The sequence below is a fragment of the Saccopteryx leptura genome, chromosome 3 (assembly GCF_036850995.1).
Source record: "Saccopteryx leptura isolate mSacLep1 chromosome 3, mSacLep1_pri_phased_curated, whole genome shotgun sequence".
NCBI lineage: Eukaryota > Metazoa > Chordata > Mammalia > Chiroptera > Emballonuridae > Saccopteryx > Saccopteryx leptura.
The window spans coordinates 96,209,027-96,236,054 of record NC_089505.1 but is presented as its reverse complement, the minus strand read 5'-3'; the positions used below and the strand labels follow the sequence as shown (position 1 = coordinate 96,236,054).

The window sequence follows — 27,028 nt, the reverse complement described above, 5'->3', positions numbered from 1 at the left end:
CTGGAGGATGCTATAAATCCCTATGCAAGTCCCACACTAGCGCAAGTGGGACAGACCCGAGCAGCATCGCAAAGGCTTTGAAAACGGAAGTTGGACAGTCATTCATAGAAGGCAAGACAGATCTTCAGCTCTGAACTTAAATGAAGTAATTCCCTGCTAAATTAGAACAACAAAACAAACAACAAACAAAACCCATTTTCTAGAGGATTTTAACAGAATCTCAAATCACAGCATAATATTAAAGAAGTCCAAAATGACTTGATGATATCAAGAACCAAAACCCTTTAAACCCATTCTCAAGGGAAAAGACAGGCAACAATGCTAACCCTCAGGTGACCTGGATACCGGAATTCTTAAAGACTTTCATGTGGCTATGAAAACCACCGCCCACGAGGTAGAGGGAAAGGTGGACGTTCTTGAGGTGAATGAAAAGATAAACATTCTTAGCAGAGAAATGAAAACTACTTTAATGTTTAATAGCAGAATAGACACAACAGAAAATAGTTTGAAGTTGAGGACAGATCAATAGAAATGATCTAATCCAAAAAGCCGGGGGAAAAAGGATTAAACAAAAACAAACAAACAAACAAACAGAACAACACCAGAGCCTCAGAGACTTGTAGGGCATTAAGAAAAGATCTATCATTTCTATCATTAAAATCTCCAGATAAGAGAAATAAGAGATAGCTATAGAAGAAATAGTAAATAAAAAATAATAGCTGTAAATTTTTCAAACTTAAATAAAAACAACATAAATTTACAGATAAAGAGGTCAGTGAGTTGTGGAATTGAGCACCTGAAACCTGTATAATTTTGTTAACCAGTGTCATCCCAATAAATTCAATAAAAAGCAAAAAAAAAAAAAAAGTCTACACACACACACACACACACACACACACACTCTCTCTCTCTCTCTCTCTCTCTCTCTCTAAAACGAAAAAGAGGTCAGTGAGCCCCAAAGAGGATAAGCCCAAAGAAAACCATGCCCAAACACAACCTAGCCAAAAAATAAAGATCTTTAAAAGAATCAGAGAAAAGCTATGTCAGAAAAGAGAGTAACAGTTCAAGTAACTGGGGAGATTTCATTGAGTCCTGAAGACACTGAAACAACATCTTTTCTGAAAGAAAATTACTGTCAACACAGATTTCTACATCTAGCAAAAATAGCCTTCAGAAGTGAAGACAAAGTAAAGATATTCTTGGGTGAAGGAGAACTGAGAGAATTTTTAACCATCAGACGTCCTCTAAGAGAAAGACTTCCAGAAGTTCTAACAGGAAAAAACTGATACCAGAGGGAAATTTTTAACTTCAGGAATAAAGAAAGGGTAATAGAAAGGGCAGCTATCTGGGTAAATATAATAAACTATTTTTCTACTCTTAACTTCTTTAAAATATATGGTTGTTTAAAGAAAAAAGCATGACATTGGAATACATATGACAATGATGCATCAAAGGTTGTAAGGCTTCTATATTTTATTTTGGAGTGGCAAAATATTAAGTCTAAGTAGATGGAGGAAAGTTAGGTATGTTATCATCTCTAGACCAATCACTAAAAATAATATAACGAGACAAAGTAAAAAAGCCAACAGATAAGCTAAAATGAAACACTAAGATATATTTTCTGTAATGATTCAAAAGAAGGCAGGAAGAAAGGAACAGAGAAACAAAAAAAGGTTACGAACAAAAAAAAAAGTAATAAAATGATAGACTTAAATCCAACTACACCGATCATTATATGAAATGTAAAAGGTCTATATATAAACCTTAAAAGACAGGGACTATCAGATTCTGACAATGCTGTCTACAAGAAACCTGTTTAAGTATCTACATAATTATACTCTACAAATTCTCCAGGGTGTTTATGGCCCAGCTCTTTGCTATTCAATATTTGTCAAAGCTTAGCTGGAAAAAAGTCATGTTAAGTGTTTTTTTTCTGTTTGTTTGTTTTGATGGGCTCACCCTCCCTCTCCAGATATTCTAAAATTATACTTGGATCAAGTGAAGTCATCAGTGAACCCAGTGTCCTGTTCTCCTCCTTACCTGCCACCTGGTCACTATACTGAATTAACGACCCATAGGAAGAACTTTATGAGAAATAATCCCTCACAACACATTTTTGTATATTTCAAAAGTTTATTCTTAAGTTGCTATTTATTACATCACACTGTCCTATTTAGGAAGATATCTGGGAGAACCTTCTCTTAGCAAGTGTCTTCTATCTTGTTGGCATCAGTACTTGTGTAAGTCATTAGATTTCCTCTATCTATCTATCTATCTATCTATCTATCTATCTATCTATCTATCTATCTATCTATCATCTATCTGTTTGTTTATATTAAGGGAAAGGCAGGGAGGCAGAGAGACAGACTCTGGCATGCACGCTCACTGGAATACACCAGGCAATGTTCTGCCCATCTGGGGCTGCTCCTCCGTTACTCAGCAACCAAGCTATTTTAGCACCTGAGGTGAGGCCCTGGAGCCATCCTTAGCACCTGGGGCCAATTTACTCGAACCATTTGAGCCATGGCTGCAGGAGAGGAAGAGAGAGAGAGAGAGAGGGAGATGGAGAGAGAGAAAAGGGGGAGGTGGAGAAGCAGATGGTTGCTTCTCCTGTGTGCCCTGACCGGGAATTGAACCTGGAACTTCTACATGCTGGGCTGATGCTCTACCGCTGAGCCAACTACTGGCCAGCGCCTGGTTTCCCATTTTCCATAGGCTGTTAGGAAGCTCCAGGTACCTCTCCATAATGTTAATAAGCATTCTTACAGTAAAAGGGCCTATGGTCACATAAGATTGTGAAACCCAGAGCTAAAGAAAGTTAAAACGATTTCTTTATTCTGAGATCTCTTTTAATCTTCACAACTGTCTTGGAGGTTGGTACCATCATTAAGCCAGTTTTATAGGTGATGAGAAAACTGCATCCTCAGAGAAGTTTAGCCTGCTTGCCCAAGGTTTGCCAGTGGTGGCACTAGTTTTGGAACGTAGGCTGTCTGAGTTCAGCATCTGCTCTCTTAAAATGTAGGCAAATCACATACATAAAAAACCTGGCAACCTGACCAGGCGGTGGCTCAGTGGATAGAGCGTTGGACTGGGATGCAGAGGACCCAGGTTCAAAACCTCAAGGTCACCAGCTTGAGCGCGGGCTCATCGGGTTTGGGCAAAAACTCACCAGCCCAAGGTCGCTGGCTCAAACAAGGGGTAGCCCCTGGTCAAGGCACATGTGAGAAACCAATCAATGAACAACTAAGAAACTGCAACGAAGAATTGATGTTTCTCATCTCTCTCCCTTCCTGTCTGTCTGTCCCTATCTTTCCTTCTCTCTGACTCTCTCTGTCTCTCTAAATTAAAAACAAAAAAACAAAAACAACCCTCCCCCCCCCCCCCCCGAAAAGCCTGGCACAGAGCAAATGCTCAGCCTCAAGCCTGGCTTCCCAAAACAAGGAGTCAGGAGGATTTGGTTCAGCCCATGGTCTCAGGGAATCCAGCAACCCCTACCCCAGCTCTTAACTAAGCCCTTCTGCCTCAGAATGCTCCTACTTGTGTCAGTTTTATCCAACGTTGCTCCTGATAACCCACAAACCTCACACTGGTACCTGACCCACAACCTGACTGTCCTCTCTTGGAGGCCTGTTCTCCATGGACAAATTTAACAGGCCTGGGAAGGGAGCCATATAGACTTCAATGCACCATGGGGGTCATTGTTTACTGGTTAACAGTGGACCATGGAAGTGGAAGAGACAGAACCAGGCAGAGGATTTTTTTTCTCTAAATATCCTAAATGGGTCCCAGTTCTTAACTCCATTGTAATAGACATACATACCCATTCCATGCCTCAAGATGGGTGTAACAGACTTCCCCAACTTTTTTGAATTTGGGGTTGACCATTAGACTTGCCTTGGGCAATGAGATGTTAATGAATCCGACAAGAGAAGAAGCTGGAAAGAGAGCTTGGAATGGGACTCCCATGAGGCCTTTAGAACTCTGGTGATCTTTAATCATGGCCCAGTAGCTTCCCTCTTCACGCCTCCAACCGCAGAACAAATATTGTCAGATCTACAGCTGACAACTGAGCTGCCTTCCTGTATTAGTTTTCTGTGGCTGCACAACAAATTAACACTAGCTTGGCAGCTTAAAGCGCCCCATTTCTTATTTCTGTAGATCAGAAGTTTGGACATAGCACAGCAGGGTCCTTTGCTCAGGGTTTCACCAGACTGAAGCCAAGGTCTTGTCAGTGACTGAGATCTCATCCGAAAGCTTGACTGGGGAAGAACCTGTTTTCAAGCTCATGCAGGGAATGGGCAGAATTCCGGTTTTCGTGTAGGACTGAGGTCCCTGCTTTCTTGCTGGCTGTTGGAGAAGGGTCACTCAGCTTCCTAGAGGGTGTCCTTACAACCTAGCAATGGCCCTCTTACAACATAGCAAGCAACTATGATGGAGTGTCATGTAACACAATGTGATCATGAATGTGACTATCTCATCACCTTTGCCAGATAATGTAAACGTGTCCAGGTAGTGACCATCCCGTCATAGTCACAGATCCTGCCCATTCTCAAGGGCAGTGAACATCATAGATTTCTGCCTACCACACCACCCAAATACAGATTATCCAAACCGTGGTCGACCTACAAGCTTGTAAAGGGGAGAATTAATGCTTATGATAAGCCACTGAGTTTGTGGTGGTTATTATTATGCAGCATTACTCTGGTGGTGGCTCTCTGATACACTTCTTTTCAAGAAGCATTGCCTTCCTAGTTCACAGACTCTCCTGTCTCCCTGTTGGGGAGGCAGCTTGCTATGAAGGACAGGGCACTGAGGCAAATCAGGTCTGGGTTTGATTTGACTCTGCCTAGTTGGGGGGCCTTGAGCCGGATACTTCACTCCTCTGGGTCCGTGTCCCCATCTGTGTAGTGGGAACTGCAATGCCTACATCACCTGGATGTGGAAGGATTGACGAAAAAACCAGATGAGGACCCCCTGGCGTATAGTAGGCACCATCAATATTCACATCTTTTCTCTGGGAAGTTTCTATTTCCAGCTGACATGCCAATGTCTCCAGAGCATGAGTGTGGTATGAATTCTGGGAGCAGCCACTGCTGATGTCTCCTCACCAGATAAGAGGGTGACCTGCAGGGTTCTCTGACCCTGGGGGGACTCCCTGTTTGAACCAGACTGTGGAAGGCAGCCCTGCCTGGTTTCCATAGGGTAGAGACCGTGGGCATCCACCCACAGATAAGACCCCTGCTCCATCTTTCCAGCACTGTGATTTTAAAATGTGACAATGGCCAACCTATTTTGGAGAGTGTAGTCGCTACCACTAAGCAGCTGCGTAAGCTTGGGCTGGTGACTTTAACTTTCTGAACCTTGATTCCTTCCCTGTACATTGAGGGTGAGACTCTCGCCTCACAAGGCCATTACGCTGATGATCTGACCAAAAGCATGTGCCTGGGCCCGTTACAGGGGCTCCATAGCTGGGGGTCTTGTTCCCCAGAGTAGGACCCATCTACATCTGTTCTTTTTGCACCACTCCCTGCCCCGCCCTACCGCCTGGGCCTTCATAAAGAGGAGTGCAAAGCAGGTGCTATGGAAATATTTGCTGCCAAGTTCATGTCTTGAGTCTCATTTGATCCTCATAAAAACCTCTGCAGAGGTGGGCATGGCGGTCCTAAAGGCTGTTCCCAGTAGCCCCACCTCCCAGGTACAGGATGGATTACACTTCTCTTTTCAAGTTCAGTGTGACCACATGGCTGGTTTCGGCCAATGGCGGGTAAGCAGAGGCATCCCACATCATTTTGGATAGAAGCTTCAGGAACCAGTGCCCGATTTACCACCTCTCTCTTTCCTTCTTTTTTTTAAAAATTTTTTTGTATTTTTCTGAAGTGAGAAGTGGGGAGGCAGAGAGATAGACTCTCACATGTGCCCGACTGGGATCCACCCGACATGCCCACCAGGGGGCTATGCTCTGTCCGTCTGGGTCGTTGCTCTGTTGCAACTGGAGCCATTCTAGTGCTTGATTGAGGTGGAGGCCATGGAGCCATCCTCAGCACTGGGGCCAACTCTGCTCCAGTGGAGCCTTGGCTGCAGGAGGGGAAGAGAGAGAGAGAGGAAGGAGAGGGGGAGGGGTGGAGAAGCAGATGGGCGCTTCTCCTGTGTGCCCTGGCTGGGAATCGAACCCGGGACTTCCACACACTGGGCCGATGCTCTACCCCTGAGCCAACCGGCCAGGGCTCTTTCCTTCTGCTACCAGTGATCAGCAATGTGTGAGACGATGCCTGCTCTCTATCAGGCTGACTATAATGAGTAGTGGACACAAATATGAACCAGAAAAAATAACAAACCCTTGGTGTTTTAGTCCACTGAGCTTTGGGGGAGTTGCACCCGAGCCTGGTATAGCGGGACAGACTTTATTTCCGTTTGAAGGATGAGGGCAAGGGGCTTCCTTAACATCACACAGAGGGTACCTGGGATGATGGGATCGTGGACTTTGGCTGAGGGCGCATGTTTGATGCTTTCCAAGGAGAGAGCAGAGGTGACTAGAGCTCCGAGCATGCTCTCTAATGCCTCCAGGAAATGAGTGCCTGCTTCGGTTACACCATCAACAGCAAGGAAATGATTCTCTGTTCCGAGTAAGTCAACGGCAGCCTGGGCAGTGGAGGGCATGGTTCTGGAAGCTGTATTCTCAAGAAGACCAGGTACTTGAGGTCGCTGGTTCGAAACCCTGGGCTTGCCTGGTCAAGGCACATATGGGAGTTGATGCTTCCAGCTCCTCCCCACCTTCTCTCTCTATCTCTCTCTCCTCTCTCTCTCCCTCTCTGTCTCTCTCTCCCCCTTTCTTTCTCCTCTCTAAAATGAATAAATAAAATTAAAAAAAAAAAGAAATCTTAAAAAAAAAAAGACCAGGTACTCTAGACTCAACTTTGCAATAGATGGGATTGTACTCCAAGGCCCTGGTCTCTCTGTCTCATGTGTCCCTCCTCACCTCTGTGGCTCCATTTATCTCCTCTCTCTGGAGCCTCTTCTCTTTGCTAGTAAATCTGGTTCAGGGAGAGGCTGTGAGACTCACCAACCATGAAGCATGCATGAGCAACGAGACCAGGAACAGCCTGCTATGTTACCCAGAATTTAAAGACAGTAGCTGATGGACACACGTGTCTATCTAATATCCATTCTTCTTCATTCCTTTAGATGTAGACATCTGATTTTATTCTGGGCAGTACTGGGCACAGGCAGAAGGCTGTATTCCTCAGCTTTCCGTGGGATACAGACTGAGGTTTCTGAATGGGATTCCTAGGAAAACTCCCTAAGAAGGGATCAGAGAGCTCCCCCAAGGGACCCAAAGGGCAGGCTGTGTCTGGAAGCTTTTTAGCATCATACACTCAGCACCCAACCCATTGAATCACCTTCCCAGTGCTGGTGTTGGACACCTCCAAGCCATTCAGGTATTCTCTGGGCTGCTTTGAGACCAGGACCAGCCTTTGGCTCAGGCTCAGTTTATTACCATGGTAACCTGGGAGATCCTTAGTGATCATCTACCCTGCTTTTTTAAAACATATGGAATGAGGTTCTGAGGTGGGGAGAAAATTCTCAGGATCCATAGCAAGTCATATGCAGAGCGAAGAGTAGAACTTGACCAGTTCTTGACTCGCCCCCGTTGTCTTCCTGACTTACTGAATGAGATTGCCTGGCTAGGGGTGGGGGTGGGTAGGGCAACAAACATGGGGGGAATGTGGTTGGGAATCCTGGTTCTGACTTGAGTTGCCTGGATTTCACAGAGGGCTGGAACAGCGCTGATCCCACTGCAGGGACTCTGTCTGGAGGAGGATGCTAGAGCAACCCTCCAGTTGGTCTCAGACTTAACCTCCCTTGGTCCTGCCTTGAAGAACTTGTCTGGGTTAGATGGATCAGGTCCATAGAAACACCCTACCAATCCTTCATGTACAATTTCTCCCCCACCACACCCCTCTTCCTGTCCCAATCATCCAGGTATATCAGAACCCTGGTTTCGAGCCAGGGGGAACACATGTGAAGTGGATGCTGCTGGTCCCTACCCAGACGCCCTTGGTGGGCCAGTGCACCTGTCTTCTGATATGAACGCTGCCACTAAGGGCTCATTGCCGCGCCTTTCTCTGGAGAACTGGCCTCAGCCTATAGTAGCCACTGGAACAGAGAGGCTTAGGTACCTAATAAGCCCTTTACCCACCCCCCACACCCCCAGGGACAGCCAACAGCCAATGAATGGCAGATACTGTGGAGTACAAGGCTAGTTCCTGATCTCGAGCTGACAATCACCCTGTGCTGCAATTCACGCCCAGAGCTCCCTGCAGTATGAGGATGCAGTTAAACCCTCCAGTTAAACCCCACTCTGCTTAGTTCCTTCCCCTGCCCTCTCTTGCTTCCTTCACCCCCTTATGCGTTTCTCTTGAAGGCTCTTCCTCAGTAATTCACCTGCCCAACAATCCTCATTCCAGGTTTCGCTTCTAAGCTGATGCAAGCTTCTGAGCTCTCTCTCTTGCCCCCCCTAATTTATGTCCTAAGAGACGGCCACAGAGGCTTCTTAGCTCAGCAGCAGAGAAATTGTGTCCTGGTGAAGAGAACTGAGCTTTCACCGGAAAGCTTAAGAAACGGCATCCACTGATCAACTACTGATTAGGTACTTGCTGTGTATCTAGCAGCTGCTTGGCAATGGGGCACCCGGTGGGGCGTGGGGGAAATGCGACTCCAAGCCTGACTCTCTAAATTAGGTCAAAGCCCTTCTCAACCACCCCAGTCCCTCTCAGGGCAGCCATGTAATGGCGATCGAGTGAGTACACAGAACCCTGGAAATGCTTTTAATTTCTTTTAATGTATAACAGTTACGCCTGAGTTACAGAGGAAGCGCTTACAAGCAGGTAGTTAAAGCAAAATGCCAGTTTCTCTTTCTAGTCTACTACTCCATATAGCTGAATAAATTATGGTGCGATTATATTTAAACACACACCCTCGCGCCCACACGCACGCCCCACTCACACTCCGTGCACACACACACACACACACACTCACTTCCACCACATGGAGGAAAATGGCTGTGAGTCAAACATGGAAGCAACCAAGTTGCAGTTACTAGGAAGAAGGAATGACCTAGAGTGCTATGTAGATATTTCCCAGGTAGGGGATTGGCCATGTTAAGAGTTGACAGAGAAAGTATTCAATACACGGATGTCTCTGAGCATTTCAAGATGGCGGCTGGAGAACCCCCATTTGGTCTTGGTTTGGTGCCGCTGCAGGAGGGGAGGAGAGAAGACCTGTTGACCTAAAAAAAAAAAGCCTCCAATAGTGAAGGGCTCATTGGGGAGCTTGACAGGAATATCAATCTGAAAGAGGCTCCAGAGGAATGTCCTTTTTGAGTCATCATGGTGTTTCACCAAGTTCCAGAGTCCAAAGCTCAGAATGGTTTGCCAGCTCCATGTACAACACCGGATTTTGGCGAAGTGGTCAAAGCTCAGGACCTGTCCTGTTCTCAAGCCACAGTCAGACTGGAAGTCTGACCTTCTCGTTTTCCTTCTGGGCAAACCTCCCTTCTCTCCCGTCTCTCTCTCTTCTTCCTGTTCTGGCAAAAGCATGGCAAAGGCAAATCAAGTAGAAAATAAGGGTATAAAAGCATAGCTTGGTTCTTACACTCTTTTCTTTTTCATAGCAAGAGCAAAAGGCCAGATGAAAAACAAAAAACAAAGCAATAAACATGAAAGAACCCAACAGAGCCTGGAATGTATCTCTGAAACACACGATATGCAGATATATCCCTACAGATGGTCCCTGGCACTAGCACGACACGCACTGTGGGGGTTTCTTTCCTTTTTTAGTATATATATTTATATATATAAAAGTCAACTTCCTATAAACGAACAGCACATCACCACGTTTCCAACTAATGTACAATGAGCTGAGAGGAGGGGGTCGCCTGTAGGTAGGACCAATAGCTACTCATGAGAAGTTGGAGGAAACATCTCTTATTTTGCTACAGACTCTATTTACAGGGGTGGATGGGGATTGTTCCTGGGCTGGCCTAAGCCACTGGATCCAGGCCTTCTTGATCCAGGCTGTGGTCAACTCTCAAGAGTTTGAGGCCTTGCACCTTTCACCCACACTATCTCTCTGGTGTAGTTGCGAGCTGCCAACCTACGACTGAATTTTATAGACCGAGTTGGCTAAACAAAGTAAAGCATGAGGTTTTGGGGGAAAACCTGTCTGGGTCAGGGTCTCTTTCTGAGGGGAGTGGAGCCCCTGGGAGAACATTTTCTACCAAGATGGTGGCTTGGGAGAACTCCAGAGAAGTTGAACATGCGATAAGTTATTTGGTGTATTCCCATTTCATCCTAGGGGGCAGAGATTTGGATTGGTCCCAGCATTGGAATGTTACCTCCTGTGGATGGGGCCGAGCAGTTTGGATCTCACCTGCCTGACATCCCTTTCCTGGGTAACACAGGGCATAGAGAGACTCAGATGACCCCTGAGCCAGGCCCTCAGGAGGAAGGATTGACCGTTCAAGGAATGTGGATGAGGGCTGTGGTTGATGGTAAGGAAGAGCTGCTTCCTGGCTGTGACAGCTACAGAAGCATGGACTGGGTCACCAAGGGACAACACAGTCTTCCTTTTTTTTTTTTCTAGAGCTTAAATGACCCAAAGTCTCCTACAGTGGATGCTCCAGTTGAAACCTGGGCTGAACTTGATGGGCCACACACGTCTGGGTGTCCGCTGCTACCAAAGAGTCTGTTTGTCCCCAACCATTAACAGGTTCCTCTAAACCAGAGATACGAGCCGCCCGGGCATGGTCCAGGGTGGGCTTGACAGTACTGAGTCTGAAGATGAGAAACAAGTGATGTCCATGCAGGAAAGTGTCCCGGCTGCCCACCAGGGAGGAGCTCAGCCCAGCCCCCAAAGCAGCAGCCCGTTCCTCTCGGAATGTCTTGTTGGCTGAGGGCAAGAGGCATGGGTTGAGCAAAGGGGTGGCCTCATTTTCCCAAATGGGGACAAGCAATTTGGTCCAGTCTTTGTGGATTCAGTGCAGTGTCTCCCATCTCAGTGCCTTGTACCCAGCAGCACTTGATAAAGGCGATCCACGTGTAGACTACAGTGATGGTGATGGTGAAGCTGACTATAATTTTGATAAGTAGGTGAAGGTGGTGAAAATTGCCAAGGGAAGTGTAGTCAGGGGCTTGAACCATTCCCTAAAGGTCTCAACTCTAGAGAGAAAGGGGCTTCAGGAAGCCACTGGAGTGGCCAAGGAAGGCGTCGTCCTCTTCTTCAGAATGGCCGGTGTCCCCCTCTGCCCAGGGATGGAGGTTTGAAGATTGGCAACATCTGTCTCTGCACAGCTGTGCTGGGTCAGGAGACAGAGGCCTCTTGGCCAAGAGTGAATCAACATTGAAAGATGCCACTCTGGTTGGGACAGGGACATGTTCCCTCTCCCACAAATGCCAAGGGGAATTGGGGGACTTATCAGTGGGGCAAGCAGTCCCTGCTGGTCCAAGAACCCTACTCCAAGCGAAGTCCTCTGCACCCCCAGCTGCTTAAAGGAACTCCCTGGCAGGTGGAAGCCCCCTTCCTAGAAGACTGAGCACACAGGGAGTGGACCTGGGTCTCTGTGGGGGAAATCAAAGCTACATAGAGCTGAAGCCTTTGGCAACAAAAGTTTGCCGCCCCTAAGCAGAGGGACCCCAGTTGCAAACTCCCTTCTGAGCCTGCCCTATGTCTCTTCACTCACGGGTCCTCAAGATTTGATCCCCTCCCCCTCTCATCTGATCCAGTGAATGGGAAAACTGAGGGTTTTGTGGGCTCCTCAGATCCCACATGGGTTGGGCACGGTCGGAACTTGGGCTTCAGTTTATAAGTCAGCTGCTTCTGGATGCCTTATTGGGTCCTTGTCTCTTGGGCTGGTCCACTGCTGACAAGCCTCACCTCCACACGGCCCCACCTCCTGGATAAGTCTCTGCCTGGTTTTCCCAGTCCCCCAGACTGGGCTAGATCACCCCTACACTGAATAAAGGTGTGTGGGGAGGGTCCTGAAGTCCTCAGGATGCCTGGGTGAGGCCCCTGCAAAAAGACCCCAGAGCTAGGTTCCCTCTCTGCTGGGGTTCCAGCATCCAAAGGAGGAACGGACTGTGGTTCTGGTCCAGGACCAGAGACCTTGGAGGGACCGACTCCCAGGACTTCCAGCTGAGAGTGGTCTGTGAGCTCTTCCTCCACCTCTGGTCAGGGTTCCCACTGGGCTTGGATCCAAAGGGCTCCAGGATCTCACCCCAGACATCCTCCTCCTTTGGGTACTCATGGTGCTCGAGTCGGGGCGGGCTTCGATCTCTGTGCCTTAGATGGCACAGAGGCTGCCTCAGGATTGGACTGGGAGAGGACTGTGGGCCGACCAGAAACCCTCCCAGGGAGAAGGTGAAGGGGCAGACCCCCAGCTGGGGGCTCACTCTGGACCCCCAGCTCAGGTGAACGATGGACCGGCTGCGTGCCTCCAGAGGGCTGGCTATGAGACAGGAATGAGCTCCTTTCTGGCCTCCGGGGCCCCAGGGCAGTGAGGGGACTGAGGCTGGGAGGTTCAGGGATCAGTAAGGGCTGCGCTGGGACTTGGGCTGGGGCAAGTCGCCCCAGGGGCCCTAGTAGGCCTGGCCAGTTTCCACCGGCAGGAGTCCCAGCACAGCCGAGTGTTCCCCAAGCTTCATGCGGCGCTGTGTGGACAGGCTCACGTTTTTGGCCAGGTAATCAACAGCAGCTGGAAAAAACAAAACAAAGAAACTTCTAGAAATTAAAGTTCTTTTTTCCTAGTCCATCTGTCCTATATCTATCCATTAAAACCATCCACCCACATAGACATCCATTCATTTATCCATATACCCATCATCCATTCATTTATCCATATATTAGTTTGTCCATCCATCCATCCATCCATCCATCCATCCATCCATCCATCCATCCATCCATCTCTTCCTAAAGCTCTTTCTCTCACCTCCTTTCCAATCTCTCAGCAAATATTTACTTAACACTTAATAATAATAAAACCCCAACTCTCTCTGGAGGTTCTGTAGGGAGTACGAGAGGATATCCACATTGTTGAATGAAGAACTGGCCCCTCTCTCTGTGCATAAAACCTCTATGAGGGTGGTGTCTATGGAGCCCGGGTAGTAATGAGGGCCAGGTCCTTCTGCCTCCTTTGGACCCTAACTCAGCTCTTGGATGAGGCAAAGCCACACCCCTTACTCAAAACTCAAAGCAGCTTTTTTGCAGGTAAGCTGAAGGCTCCATGTGAGGAGGAGCCAGGGCCCAGATATGCAGAAAGTGGAGACCTTCATCCTTGTCGATTCTGGTCACTCAGGGAACAGGGATGGGAGTTTGAGGTTGTGTGTGTGTGTGTGTGTGTGTGTGTGTGTGTGTGTGTGTGTGTATGTGAACATTGGAAGTAAGACTCTCAGTGAAGTAGCAATGGGCACAAACATATGTTCACACATGAGCAATACTTGTGCACAGATGAAGGTGTGTGCCTGCGTGAGTGGGACTGTGGGAATGCTTGTGCATGTACAGGTAACTGTGTACCGGCAAGCTCCACCTAAGCCAGGCACGCGTGTCAGAGGATGTGTGTGTGTACAGGCATGACCACTGGGCCTGCTTGTGCACATGCTCTCTTGACTGTATTACTTGTACCTGCTTGAAGCTACAGCAGAAATCAGCCCTGACCAAATGATTTGACTGGCATGTGACCAAGGCACAGAGACACTGCTTCCCAAGCTGGGTTCTGCGGCTGTGGCCAAGCCAGCCTCCTGGGATCTCTCAAATCCAGAGGTGAGAAGAAGAAGGACAGGGTTGCCCTAGGAATCACAAGGCTGGGCTTAACACCGCTTTGTCACTTGCCCACTGAGGAATTGTATAACACTCCACAGTGCCTCCCCAAAGCTGACAGCTCCTGCCTAGGGTCGGTGGGTGGAGCCAGGAGGTGACAGGGATGGCCAGAGGGCAAGGCCCAACAATTGAGCTAAAGGAAACCATATTGCCTAGGGCTTCAAATGACCTAGGTTCAAATCCTGTACCTGCTAACTTTGAGTACATAATTTTGGGCATCCCACCTCACCTATCCAAGTCCCAGTTTCCTTGCCTATAAAATGGGAATAATCATAGCACCTAGGCTGAAGAGTTGTTGCGAGAATTAAATGGGAAAATGCATATAAAAGCGGTCGGTAAGCACTGTGCCTGTCACATAGTGAGCTCAGTGGACATGGGCTCCTAGGATTGAAACTTACTAATCAGATGTGACCTTTGATGGGGTGAGAAGGAAAGGAACAACAAACAGGGCAATTTAGAGTCCAGACTACCTCCTGTTCACGTGGCTTTGGGCAAATCAGTTTGCTGTTCCAGACCCGTTTCCTCGCCTACAAAACGGAAGGAAGGAGCTTCACCCTCCTCAAGGGCTGCTATGCGGCTCAAATGAGATAATGCACCTTAAGATGCTGGGCACAGAGGACTCAGGACATGGGCCCCTAGGTTCATAAAGAATGTACAAATGCCCTGGGCCTTCTGAGTGGCTGGCCCCTGTGCCCCTCAGCTTCCCAGGCTCTGGGGTCGGAGCTGAGCTGCTGGGTTGCCGCAGAGGTCACTTACTCAGCCTTGATGCTCCCAGCTGGTGAAGCAGAGGTGGTGGTGGCCAGCCCTGCCCTACCTGGGTCTGCCTCTTAGTCTAGGTGGGCATGGGAGAATCTCTCATCTCTGGCCTCATGAGGACCCTTTAACTCTGGCCAAACCATCTCTGCTACTTGGAGCCTGTCTTACCTGGGCCCCAGGGTCTGCCCTATAAGAAAGTCTAATTTTCAGAGTCATTATGGGACCGGGGGGGGGGGGGTGTAAGAGGACAAGCTAATTTACCAAGAGCTTGCTCCTGTTCTAAGCAGTTTGTGTGTGCTACTTCATCACAAGTCCGTGAGCCTGGTAGTATTATTATCCCCATTTTACAGATGATGAAACTGAGGCCCATCCTGAAAGATTGCATAATCTGAAAGATCACATGGCTCATAAATTGTGGAGCCAAGATTCAAACCCAGGCAGTCTGATGTCAGCTCCTAACCACGCCCACGACTCCTCCAGCAGCCTCCTAATAACCCCAGGTGTGTGTACAGCACTTCAGAGTGGATGAGGCACCCCCCAGATCCTGCCCTGACCCCATCTTCCGCCCCAGAACACGTAAGGGGTTTTTCCAAGGGCAATGGCCAAGTCGGGCACCTCTTCCTGAGTAACCAAAGGCTCTCCCTACCCGCCTTATTCCACGTCATGCCAACCTCTGATCCCAGCCTCTCCTGCTCTTCCTGTGGGTGGGGCACGTAGGTCTGGCTTTGAATAATAGACAAGAAAGAACAACAGAGCGAGACTTCTCACATATGAGCATTTATGTGCTAGGTGGGCATGATGTCACTGCATTCTGTCACTAGCCCCATGCTTTTGGTACGGCTGTTCCCATCTTACAAAGGGGGAAACCGAGGCACAGGGAGATTGTGGGCCCCCAGTGACTCCCAGCATGTGAGATGGCAATGCCTGAACTTGTCCTGTTTGTGCCTCTGATCACTCTGCTACTTCCAGTTACCGGCCACGGCCCAGACCGCAGTGGGAGCTCCCCACGGGCCCTGTCGAGGTGAGCGAGGAAACACCACAAAGCCAAACTTTACTGATGACCCAGCCAACTTCAAGGACACCCATAACACCGCAGAGCCGTCTCTCCCTGGGGTCCAGCTGGGGGTTGACGAGGGCAGGGCTGTGGCATTTCTCATTATGGCCTCTGTCGATGGCCCTCCCTGTCCCTCTGTCTCTCCATGTCGCCCCTCCTCTGCCTCGCACCCACGCTTGGGCTCTAAACGTCTCAAATTAGATTAATCGAGAGTTGGCAGGAGATGCGGCGGTGATGCCAACCAGTAAACAAATCTCAGCCGTCAGTATCTTGTCAGCCCGCGGCCCCAGAGGAGGACCCTTCTAGACACAAATTCTTATTAGACTTGTCAGATCTATTAAAATTCTTTTCACACTTCTGCGTTCTATCAGCCCCATCATTAGTACGGCCCTGGCCTCTGGGAACACCAGGGCCATATTAATCTGCCGTGTGCCCTGTCCCCGCCCCTCTACCCCGACCTCCTCCAGGGACGGGAGAGAAAGACAGATGGACGGACTACGGCCAAGGGAAGGAAAGGAAGGTGCAGAGGTTGTCCCGGGAAGATGCAAGGCCCAGGGAGAGGACGTATGCTCTGCCGTTGAAGAGTTTGGCCCATGTGGACACGCTGTGCACACCTGAAGGTGAGTCTCTCTATGGGCGGGGCTATGGGGGCTGTGTGCACACAGCTGCACATTACTGAGCAGTCTCGGGCAAACAACCTCTCCGGGGTCCCATTTCCTCATCCATCCAGTGACAAGGACCATGTACAGCCGTGAGGATTAAATGTGAGGCCTGCAGTAGATGCTCAATAAATGGTTGTTTCTCCTTCCTCACACATACACATTTTTGTATATTTATACCTGAAAGCCAGGCATATACCTCCATTAGTGAAAACTCACATAGGACTTAATCTCTGTGTGTGGGCCTCTGTGCATGCACAGGTGGGTGTGAAGTTGTGCACGTTAATCCATACACAGGTGGGCCCAGGTGTGTATCATTACTAGGTGTCCTGGACCCGAAGCCCCCATTCACCTACTGTGCGACCTTGGGGAAGTTCCTAGCCTCTCTGAGCCTTCGCTTTAGTGTCTGAAACCTGAGGACAAATAACATCCACCCTGGGCGGGGTTTTTGAGAATCACAGGAAATGAGGACCCTGCCTCTCACCCAGTGTCTGGTTGGCTGAAACGCACGCATGGGACAGATGTGAGCAGATGACAGGTTGGACCTGGGAAGACACAGGCAGTTTGGGACACACGACTTTTGCCTGTGGGCTGTGGGGGCCCAGTTATGGGTGTATTCAGTTGCCCGTGAACATGGGGCCGGTGGTCAGTGGGTCTCTCAATGGTCCCAGGATGTCAAAGGTGGGGGCAGTGCTCCCTAGGAAAAACTTTGAGAAGCCTGAATCTAATCCCTGGGCCCCCACATCACAGATGGAAAGACTGAGGCCAAGAAAAGCAGGATGCCTTGCCCACTCTCACAGTGCAAGAGGGGCAGACTTTCCCTCAGCCTCTCCCAGCCCAACCCTGGAGCCTTGGTGGGGTGGAGTGGGGTCTTATGCTCGGATTCCCTCTGGGTTGGGCTGGAGAACTGGCTCCGGAGGAGCTCTGAGCCAGCCCTGGAGGAGGAGTCAGGGGAGACTGGGCTGGAGCTAGAGGAGAGTGGGAGGAGGGGAAGGGGGAAAAGATGAGGAGGGAGGGAAGGAGAGAGGGAGGAAGGGGAGGAGGAAATCGCTCTGGCCAACTTCTAGGAGCAGAGGGGGAACAAACACTCCTTTCTCGCTTCCTGGGCCCTTTCCCTTTTGATCCCCCCTCCCTTGCCACCCCGTGCTGACTCTGGGGTTAATTTTATTTCCGAGTTAGGCAGGCATCCCTGGAGTCGGCACGGGGCTCTGGGTGTGACTAACGCCTGCCCCAGGCCGGGGCTCTAAACTCTTTATCAGGAGCATGTGTGTCCGCTGCGGTCCCCAGGGCACGTGGGCTGGGGCAGGGGTTGCCCTGGGCTCCTCTGGAAACACCCCTGTGTGCACCCCACTCTCAGACACACGTGCACACACATTACAGACCCCCACGCACTTGCTCCCCATGCACACACATTCTCACAGACACTGTTACACACATAGACCACATTGGTATACAAGCCTGGTGTGCAACTATACACATGAGCACACAGCCACACCTCTGCAGACACTCAAGTATACACACACCTATATTTGCACACTATACACATCATCTACATGTCCATATACATATTCCCAAATGCAGACACATTGAAACATGTACATATACATGTACAGTTAAACATATTTGCACACTCACACATCTATGCACACATAGTTATTATACATGTCCACATAATAACCTATACACACCACATATGTCAAACACATAGGCACGTGCATAGACATGGTCACATGGCCATACCTGAATGCACATGTAAACATGCGTATGTGTTACAGCCACACATGTTTACATGACCAAACACGTGCACATGTGTGTTCACATAAAAACCCATATGCACATCATGTACATAAAGTATGCTCATTTAAACTCACACATATGTGAATAGTCATATGCACACACCCACATGTGCCACTCACATTCACACACACACACATACTCAACTATGCACAAGGATGTGTGCACTAACACTGTATGCTGAAATACAAGGACACACAGAGACACACACACAAATCGTAACACATCCAAAATGCATATTCACAGTCATGCATACACAGGTATGCACACACATCCTGTTGGAACACGCACATACAGGAGGCAGCCATGAACACAGCTGGGAGGCGGAGGCCGGCACAGCTGGCCCTCATTTAGCTGTGGAGGCCAAGGCCATATGAGGAGCAGCGGGCTGGTGTGGGGGACAGGAAGCAGAGGTCAGGGAGGTCAGGCCAGGGCTGCAGTGCAGTGGGGGAGGGAGGACGTCCTTGGGCTGGGAGGTCTCACCCTCTCCCCACAAGTCCTTCTGATTAGTTTGACACCAGCAGGTGAGGCCTTTGCCGGGAGCTGGGGCAGGAGGGCAACCAGTGAACTCGCTCCCCGTGCCCTCGTGGCCTGCCCTGCTGCGGGCCGCCCATCAGCTGGAAGCGGTGGCTGGCCATGTCTCCTGCAGCTTTTGGTCTGAGGACCTGCCATCCACACCTCTAAGCAAAGCATCGGGGGAAGGCGACTGGGCTGGGCATGTGAGACCAGCTCAACGTTTGGGGAAACCAAAGCTGAGGACGGGAGCTGTTTTGAGGAGAGAACCCAAAATACAGCTGTCCCCGTGACCAGGGGGGAGAAAAGGGCTGGATCTGACGCCACACTGTCCCCGGGGCAGCCGCCAGCCACGCTGGTTCCGGAGCGCCTGAAGTGTGGCTACCATGATGGAGGAACCAAATTTTACATTTCAATTTAATTTTTACCTAATTTAAATTTAAAAACTAAAATTCGGTTTAGTTCAGTGGTTGGGATACCTTTCAGTATATCTGGAACAACTCGGGTATGTAAACCTACAACTCCCTCAGCCTGCAAATTTTATGAAATTTCAACACAGATGAAGCATTTCTAATCAACACTTTTGTGTCTGCATGAAAATACACTGGACTCCAAAGACGTAGCATGAATGAAAGAATGGAACAGAGCTCGTTAATAATTTCATATGGGCTATAGGTCAAAGTGACGGCCTTTTGGCTCGAATGGGTTAAATAAAAGTAGGTTAGTAAAAATAATTTTGCTGTGATTTCTCATGTTTTAAAATGTGGCTCCTCAGAAGTTTTAAATGCCATTGTGGCTGTTTCCATGGGGCAGCTTTTCTCTAAGGCAGCAGGAGCCCGAGTGCAGGGGACCAGCTCAGCACCATCTTAGAACAGCTGTCCCGGGGCCCCTGGCCAATTGGCTCAGTGGATAGAGTGTGAACCCGGCGTGTGGACATCCTGAGTTCGATTCCCCAACGGGGCACACAAGAGAAGCGACCATCTGCTTCTCTTTCCCTCCCTTTCCCTTCTCTCTCTCTCTTCCTCTCCTGCAGCCAGTGGCTTGATTGGTTTGAGCACTGGCCCTGGGCGCTGAGGATAGTTTGGGTGATTCGAGCATTGGCCCCAGATGGGTTGCCCCGTGGATCTCGGTCAGGGTGCATGCAGGGTGATGGTGGTGGGGTCTGTCTCACTGTCTCCTCTCCTCTCACTTAAAAAAAAAGAGTGAGAACAGCTGCTCCTCCTTTCTGGGCCTCAGTGTCCCTAACTGTGAAATGAGCACAAGCCTCCCCTCCCCGTTGGGTCTCGACAGTTAAGCAGGGGCAGGGTGAGGAGGGAGATGCCGGGGCGCTGGGCACTCACTCTGGCCGTACTGGCTGTACTGGTAGCCAGCCACGGGGTCCACGCTGTAGCCAGTGGTGCTGTAGGTAGGCGGGCAGTAGGACTGGGAGGTGGGCAGGCTGTCCCCCGGCTTGATGGAGTCCGCCCGCTGGCTGCAGCTGGCCGAGATGGAGGGGGCCGAGTCCAGGCCGCCGTGCAGCGGGGAAATGGAGAAGTCGGCCTGCGGCTGCGGCGGCACCGCGCTGGGGTTGCTCAGAATGCTCATCACCTGTGGGGAGAAACCATCCGTATGGGCTGAGCGGCAGGGGGTGGAGGCTGGCGGGACCCCACAGATGCAAGGACGTGCGGGGACACGACGCCTGGCTGGCCCTGGAGAGGCCATGGAGGGAGTTTCTTCCTTGAGGTCCCTGCAGCTTCGAGATCTTTAGTTGACCTGTTTGCTTGTCCTGGTGGGTAAATGTTAGTGGTTTCCCCTAGTGAGGTGCTGACCCATGGAGGCTTCCTCCACCGAGAGCTCCTGGGAAGAGGCGGGGCCTGTCCACCTCTCTAGCCCCAGGCTGGACTGAATGAATAAATGCATAAGTGCATGAATGAATGAATGAATGAATGAATGAATGAAGAAACTATCCAGTAATGTCTCTCGTATCAAACAGGGAGCTCCCGAGGACGGGGCACTGTGCCTCCCCCTGATGGGGCTATCAGACTGGGAAACCCCCATCTTCCAACACAAAGATTAGAGCGGGACTGCGTCTGTCCAGCTTCACCCATCATCCTGCACTAGGCCTGCTATGCTCTTCACTTTGGCCATGACCTGGTGACGACCTCCTGGTAATGTACAACGCCAACATACGTGGCTGGTGCTGTCTAAGAGCTTCTCTGGAACCTTTCTTTGATTCCGGCAGCTCCTGGATGTCTGTGACCACCACCACACACTTCCTTGCGTGTCCTGGTTCAGTGAACAGGAACTCACCACCAGTGCTGGCAACTTGGAATGACAGGGTGAGGCTCAACTCTAGAAACTCTGTTTAAAGAACCTGGTCCTGGCTCATTGGTGTGTTCGTTTATTCATTCAACAAACATGCGTTGATGGTGACTATGACCCCAGAACTGAGGCTGAGGCCTGGGACTTCACAGGAGGAAGAGCCACAGCCACGGCCCTCAACCGGGGGAGTGTCTGGGCTTGGGAGAGGGGCCACCTAGCAACACATTATCAAAATCTGGACTGATAAGGGTTGTTACAGAAGCAGCCCAGGGGGCTGTGAGAGCCCAGAGGAGAGCACCCAACCAGCCAAGTGGTCTGGGAAAACCTCTGGAGGAGGTGACACCTGCTGTCCAGCTATCCAGGAGACAGAGTGGGCAGAGGGGGCGCAGGCGGCAGGAGTTCCTGTCACATGAGACAGCATGGTGCCGTGGTCAGGCCAGGGGAGAGGGTGGGGAGGCAGACCTTCCTGGATCCGACCCACAGGGCCCAGGACACTGGTAAACTCCTGCTAATGCCACCCCTTATGGGAGGGAGGCCACCGTGCCAAGTAAGGTCAGGCTGGCTGACAGTCTGCCCAACCACAGGCACACGGCTGCGTTCTTTGATTTCCCCGCCCATGACCTGGGAGATGATGTGCTGTGGGCATCGGAGCAATGACCTTGTGGCTGACGACACCTGCTGAATATGTGTGCCTCCTCACTTTTGACTTGTCCCTGCCATCGACCCCGGGGCATGGCCAGGATCGGCCCGCTCATGCCAGGACAGGCACTGAGCTCTTCCACGTCCTAGCTGTGCAGCCTCAGAGTGTCCCTTACCTCCTGCGGCCACCCCTTCCAAGGCAAAGAGGATGATGGACCTAACTCAGGGGTGGCTAGAGGATCCTATAAGCTCTGAATGGAGAGGGCCCGGCACCCCACCTGGCACCGGGTAAGTGCTCAGAAATTAGTGGCCCAAGCTCCTCCAATCCTCTCCTTCCCCACCTCCTCCTGCCCCTCCTCCTCTTAGCCACAAACTCCTGTGACTCCCTCCTGACCCGGAGCCCTACAGAGACAGGAGCAGAGCTATGAGGTCCATTTCTCAGATGATGAAACTGAGGCCTATGAAGGGCTGGGGCTTCCCCAGCTCTCATAGCAAGTGCGGCTGGCTGGACCCCACTTGCTTGCCTGATGCCAAGAGTGACTCTCAAGGGTGCCTGTGAGACACGTGACCCCCTTCAGAGGTTCTCACCCCAGGGACCAGCCACAGTTTGTTTCCTGGGCAGCTACCGGTGGGGGTGGGGTCCCTCCTCCCTGATTCTTCCCTCAATGTTCTCAACACACTCCCCTCAGCCCTGGGGGCACCCCTCCTCTGTCCTTTACCCGCCCTCACCCCCTTCCCAGAGCCAGAGTCCAGGGCCTGGGCCTGTTGCGGTCGGTCTGTCCCCGCCACAGCTGGTGGGATTTAGATGGGACTGAATGGTGCGCCCACCCACTGAGATGGCAGAGCCGCAGGGACCCGGGTGGTGAGAAGGAGGAGGTCTGGGCAGGTGGTGTCGGGGCTCCTCTGTGCAGCAGCACTGGTTTAGGGGGCTGAGGTCTCCTTAATTCACCCTAGCCAGGACGGGCTTCAGGGACCTCTGTCACGGTAGGGTCCACATCCAGTGCCGGGTGGTGGTGGAAGGACTCCAGGAAGGAGGGTCCCGTAGAGCGGTGGTGTGTGAGGACCTCTGACACCACTGGGCCACCTGTGTTTGTTGCTTTCTGACTGAGAAAGTGGTGTCTCCTGGGCCTGAGAAATTGGGGGAGGGGGGAGTGTTTTTGGAGGGGGGATTCTCTGGGAAAGCTCAGGAATCAAACGATGCCGTGGGTGTTAGGAGACCCCATTCTCTCCCAAGTTCCTGTCCAGACCTCACTTTCTGTTTAAATGAAGACAATCACCACCTATCCTATTCCCCACCCCACATAAACACTAACCCTGCTCCTCCTCAAAGGAGGCCTGGGCCCCACGGAGAGACCGAGGCTTAGGAGAAACACACAGGCCCATTTCTCATACTTTGGGAGGAGACCAGTGGGGGTGGGAGACTCTTGGAGGGAGGGGTGTCAGCTCAGGTGGGACCCCAGCTTAATCTTTTTCTTGTGCACATCACTAAGATGCACAGAAGAGACATGAGATGGGGAGGGAGAAATGGGGGGGGGGAGGTAGGGAGAGATGAGGGTGTTCTGGGGATGGATTGAGAGCTGTGCACAAACCCAGTACTCATCCTGCAGACAGATCTACAGGGAACTGCCACAAAGCTGACCCTATCACTCAAGAATTATCGGTGACTCCTTAGTACCTCCCAGGTAAACAGGACAAAGGTTTCTTGTGATCTGACCGCTACCTGCCTGTCTCAACTCCTCCCCACCATTTTTTATCTTGCACTTTAAATCCCAGCTACACCAAATACTGTGGTGTTCCTAAAGACATCTTTCATTTATTCAGTCAACAAACACTCCACAGAGGGCTACCACAGGACAGGCTGGAGATAGGGCTAGTCTGTGAACTCTTTGAGGATAGGATGGAGCTGTATTTCATCCATCTTTATTGCCCCAGTGCCTACATTGTGTTTATTTCATACTATGAGATCAGAAAAACCCTGCTAAATCATGCATATTCATGTAATACATATTTATTGAGCGCCTGTTATGTGCCAGGCACTGACGTGCAGCAGTAAGCATTAGCAGCTCCGCGCTCTCCCAGAGCTGTCCATTTAGTGAAGGAGGCTAACAGCAAACAAGGAAATAATATAATTTCCAATACTGATAAGTGCTATGGCCGAAAAATAATGGGAGGGAGGTTTGTGGAAGAGTCAGGCAAGATGTCCCCAAAAGAGGTGATATCAAGACCAAAAAGAACCAGCCATGAGAAGATGTAACAGACAACTTTCCAGGCAGAGGGATCAGCAAGTGCAAAGGCCCTGAGGTGAGCACATGCCCAGCAGGTTTAAAGAATAGCAAGAAGGTCAGTGTTATGAATGAAAACCCTGAGCACTGCAAGGACTCCCAGAATCATTTGTCAGAGGTACTTGTGTGATACTCAGTGGCTCAGGAGGCCTTGGACCCTGGGCCATTAAAGACAGCTCCGAATCAGCTCAGGCCCAGGGAGCTCTTACTGTAATGGGATTTGTTCAATGGGATTTACCCTGGAACATCAAATCAAATTCACATCTGGGGTAGGTGTGGATGGGGGAGGTGCAGCATCTGCTCACTCTCTCCCAGAGTCCCTGGAGGCCTATGGATGAAAGGGCTTCCATTTCATCCATCCCCGTCTCTGGGTATGGCAGCTTCCAAGCAAATGGAACAGGACCCACTGAAGAGAAGTGGGAGTTGGGAGCAGTGACTCTTCGAGGAAACAGGCTATTATTACTCCCATTTTGCAGATGGGGAAGTAAAAAGGTACGCCCGAGATGACACAACCAGTAAGTGGTAGAGCTGGGATTTGAACCCTGGTCTCCCCGATCTCTAACATGTTCCTTCCCCACAACAGTGCTGGAGAGAATGGAGAGAGAGGCCCTCAGCAACCCCACTGCACAGAGCCCTGCAGGCCTAGGTGGCCCTCCCGGCCTCTGGTTGGCCCTTGGACTCCCCAAAGTCCCCTTTTGCCTGCAGAAGCAGAAAGCATTTGCCCATGGTTAGGGGCCTAGCCAAGGTCTGGAGCCTGCAAACTTTTGAACTTGAGGAAGTCCTGGTCTGATGCGGTAATCCACCCCCCTCAAGAATGCTAAGGCCTCTCCCTGGTGGGTTTTACTTTTTTCCCGGTGACCTTGCTTTCACTAATGTATTACTTCTTGGTACGTTACCGTTACTAACTCAAAATCAATACCGACCTCCACATCTGTAAGGTTTTATCTGAAGGCAAATCTCCCGGCTGTCTGTCAGGCTGAGTGACAGCCATCCCTTCCTCTCCCCCCCCCCACTCGCCATGGCCCCCTGCCCGCCCCCCAGCCCCTTCCTCTCCCTCTGCTCTAAATCAGTCCCAGCCTCCACCAGACTAAATCAATAAGGGGCTAGCCGCACCCCCCTTCCGCCGCTGGGGAGAGGCTTGAAGGTTTTGGGGGGTGGGAGCCAAGGAAGCCCCGTGCCAGCCCCCCTCCACGTCCTCTGCTCACCGCCCCCTCCCCCGGGACTTGCCGGCGCTCCCCTACTTTAAAAGAAGGGGATGGGAAAAATGTAATTAATTCCCTCCGTTCCTGAGCTGGCCCGGAGGGCCTGGGACAGAGGAGGCTGAGCTGTGAGATCTGCACCCTCTGTGATAACCGAACGTGGCTTTGGGAGCGAGGCTGCAATTAGAAGGGGTGATCGCCATCATCAGGGCTCCGTGGCAGGGTCTGGGATAGAGGAGTGGGGGCCTCTGCAGAAAGCAGAGGGGAGAGGGAGAGGCAGGGGCTGGGACCAGTGAGGTCAGGACATGGCCCTGGAGATGAGACCGGGGCTGGAAAGAGGCTGAAGACCACTCGGACCCGTGGGCAGGTCGGAAGCCCCACTTCCGCAATGCCGGAAGAGGACAGCCGGGGATTCCACCGAGGGCACCTGGCCAACCAGTGCTCTGAGGGGCTTCCCCGCCGCACTGGGGGCCAGAATATCGGCATTAGCATCCACACCCTGCTGCTGACTCGCTGTGACCCTGGGCAATTTCTTTAACCTTCCAAGCCTCAGTTTTCTCATCTATACAATGGGAGTGATAATAATTGTAGCTACTTATAGGGTCATGGTAAGGATTAAACGAGTAAGTTCACAGTAAGTCTGGACCTGGTACATCACCGGTTCTCAGTAAATGCAAGCTCTCCCCCTCGTCTTTCACCTGTTTGAGCAGGGACCTGGCCCAAGGGAGACATGATCACTTGAGGACAGAAGCAGGGGACTGCTCCCTGTCAGAGACCATGTTGTTTCTACCTCTTCTTCCCCCTAGGGCCTGGCACACAGTGGGTGCTTTCTGAATAGAGAATTACTCTGCCTCCATGCAGAAGCTGTGGCTAGTGCTCTGGAAGGGGAGCCAGGTGCATGTCTCTAAGACGAGCCACACACACCCCCTTCGGCCTGAATGTGCTCATCTAGAGTGAGGGGGTGGCATCAAAGGCCACCGGGCCATGCTGACGAATCTGTGAAGTCTCCAGTCGAGACCTAGCAAGGCACAGAATTCTCACACACACACACACACACCACACGGGACAATTCACACCGCACCCCACCGGGACACACACCTGAATCCAGGAAGGTGAGACAGCTCCAAAATGCCTCTTGTCTGAATGGCCAAATAGATTCTCATCAAAACTCCAGTGAACCAGCCTGAAAAACCCGTCACCTGGGCACGTCTACTTTTTTTTTTTTTAAGTTCATCAGTAGATTTAACACGTGCACACACAGCGGAGTGCACGCCTGAAACTTGGGAGGCATCCTTGGAGATTGGAGATTGCTGCGTTTTCACAGATTGCAAAACTAAGGTTGGTTCAGAGAAGGGCAGTGACTGGCACTCGGGGAGAGTGTCACCACGAAATAACGGCAGTTGGGCCAGTTCCGGGCTCACTGCTGCCGGCCCTCCCGCCCTGGTCTCAGGCTTGACTCCAAAAGGACCCGCGGGCTCGGCGCCCTGGGCATGTTTTCCTCCCAGTGCCACATCCACTAGCAGCCCTGGTCTATCCTCTAACTAATTCATCCCCGTGGCTTCCACAAGAGGTGAGAGAGGGCATGTTTGGGGAGCAGCCTGAAGGGAGAAGCCAAGGGCACAGCTTGCCAGAAACGGAAAGCACTGTTTGTTTGGACTGAGTGACATATGTCTCTATTGCGCCAAGAACAATGCCAGGCTGGGACAGCCCAGTTCACGACTTGCCCTGGCCCCCAAGGCTCTGTGTGCCCGAACGGGCATCTCCGTGTCTGGATGGACTCCATGCGGCAGGCTGAGGGCTGAGAAGAAGGAACAGCGCCGCTCTCCTGGGGTCTGCCCACTCAGTCACTGCCTCTTCCCCGCGGCTGCCCAGAGCAATCACTTGAGGAGTCTTTCAGAAGGCTGGTGCCAGACCTCCTCCCCCTTAGTGACTCTGTTTCGTTGATCTCAGGGTCTGGGCACC

The 27,028-nt window shown here is 50.9% G+C and overlaps 1 protein-coding gene across 2 annotated transcripts in view; it reads right to left on the bottom strand.

The window, feature by feature from the left end:
* Positions 1–8,959: 8,959 nt before the first annotated feature.
* PAX7 (paired box 7) overlaps positions 8,960–27,028 on the bottom strand; it is a 103,970-nt gene continuing 85,901 nt past the window's right edge. For both annotated transcript variants that reach the window (XM_066372032.1, XM_066372033.1), the window contains exons 8-9: positions 19,986–20,232; positions 8,960–12,748 (exon numbers count right to left, since the gene is read on the bottom strand). In XM_066372032.1, the coding sequence (XP_066228129.1) occupies positions 12,633–12,748; positions 19,986–20,232 (363 nt within the window). In that variant the 3' untranslated portion in view covers positions 8,960–12,632. The remainder of the gene's footprint in view (positions 12,749–19,985; positions 20,233–27,028) is intronic.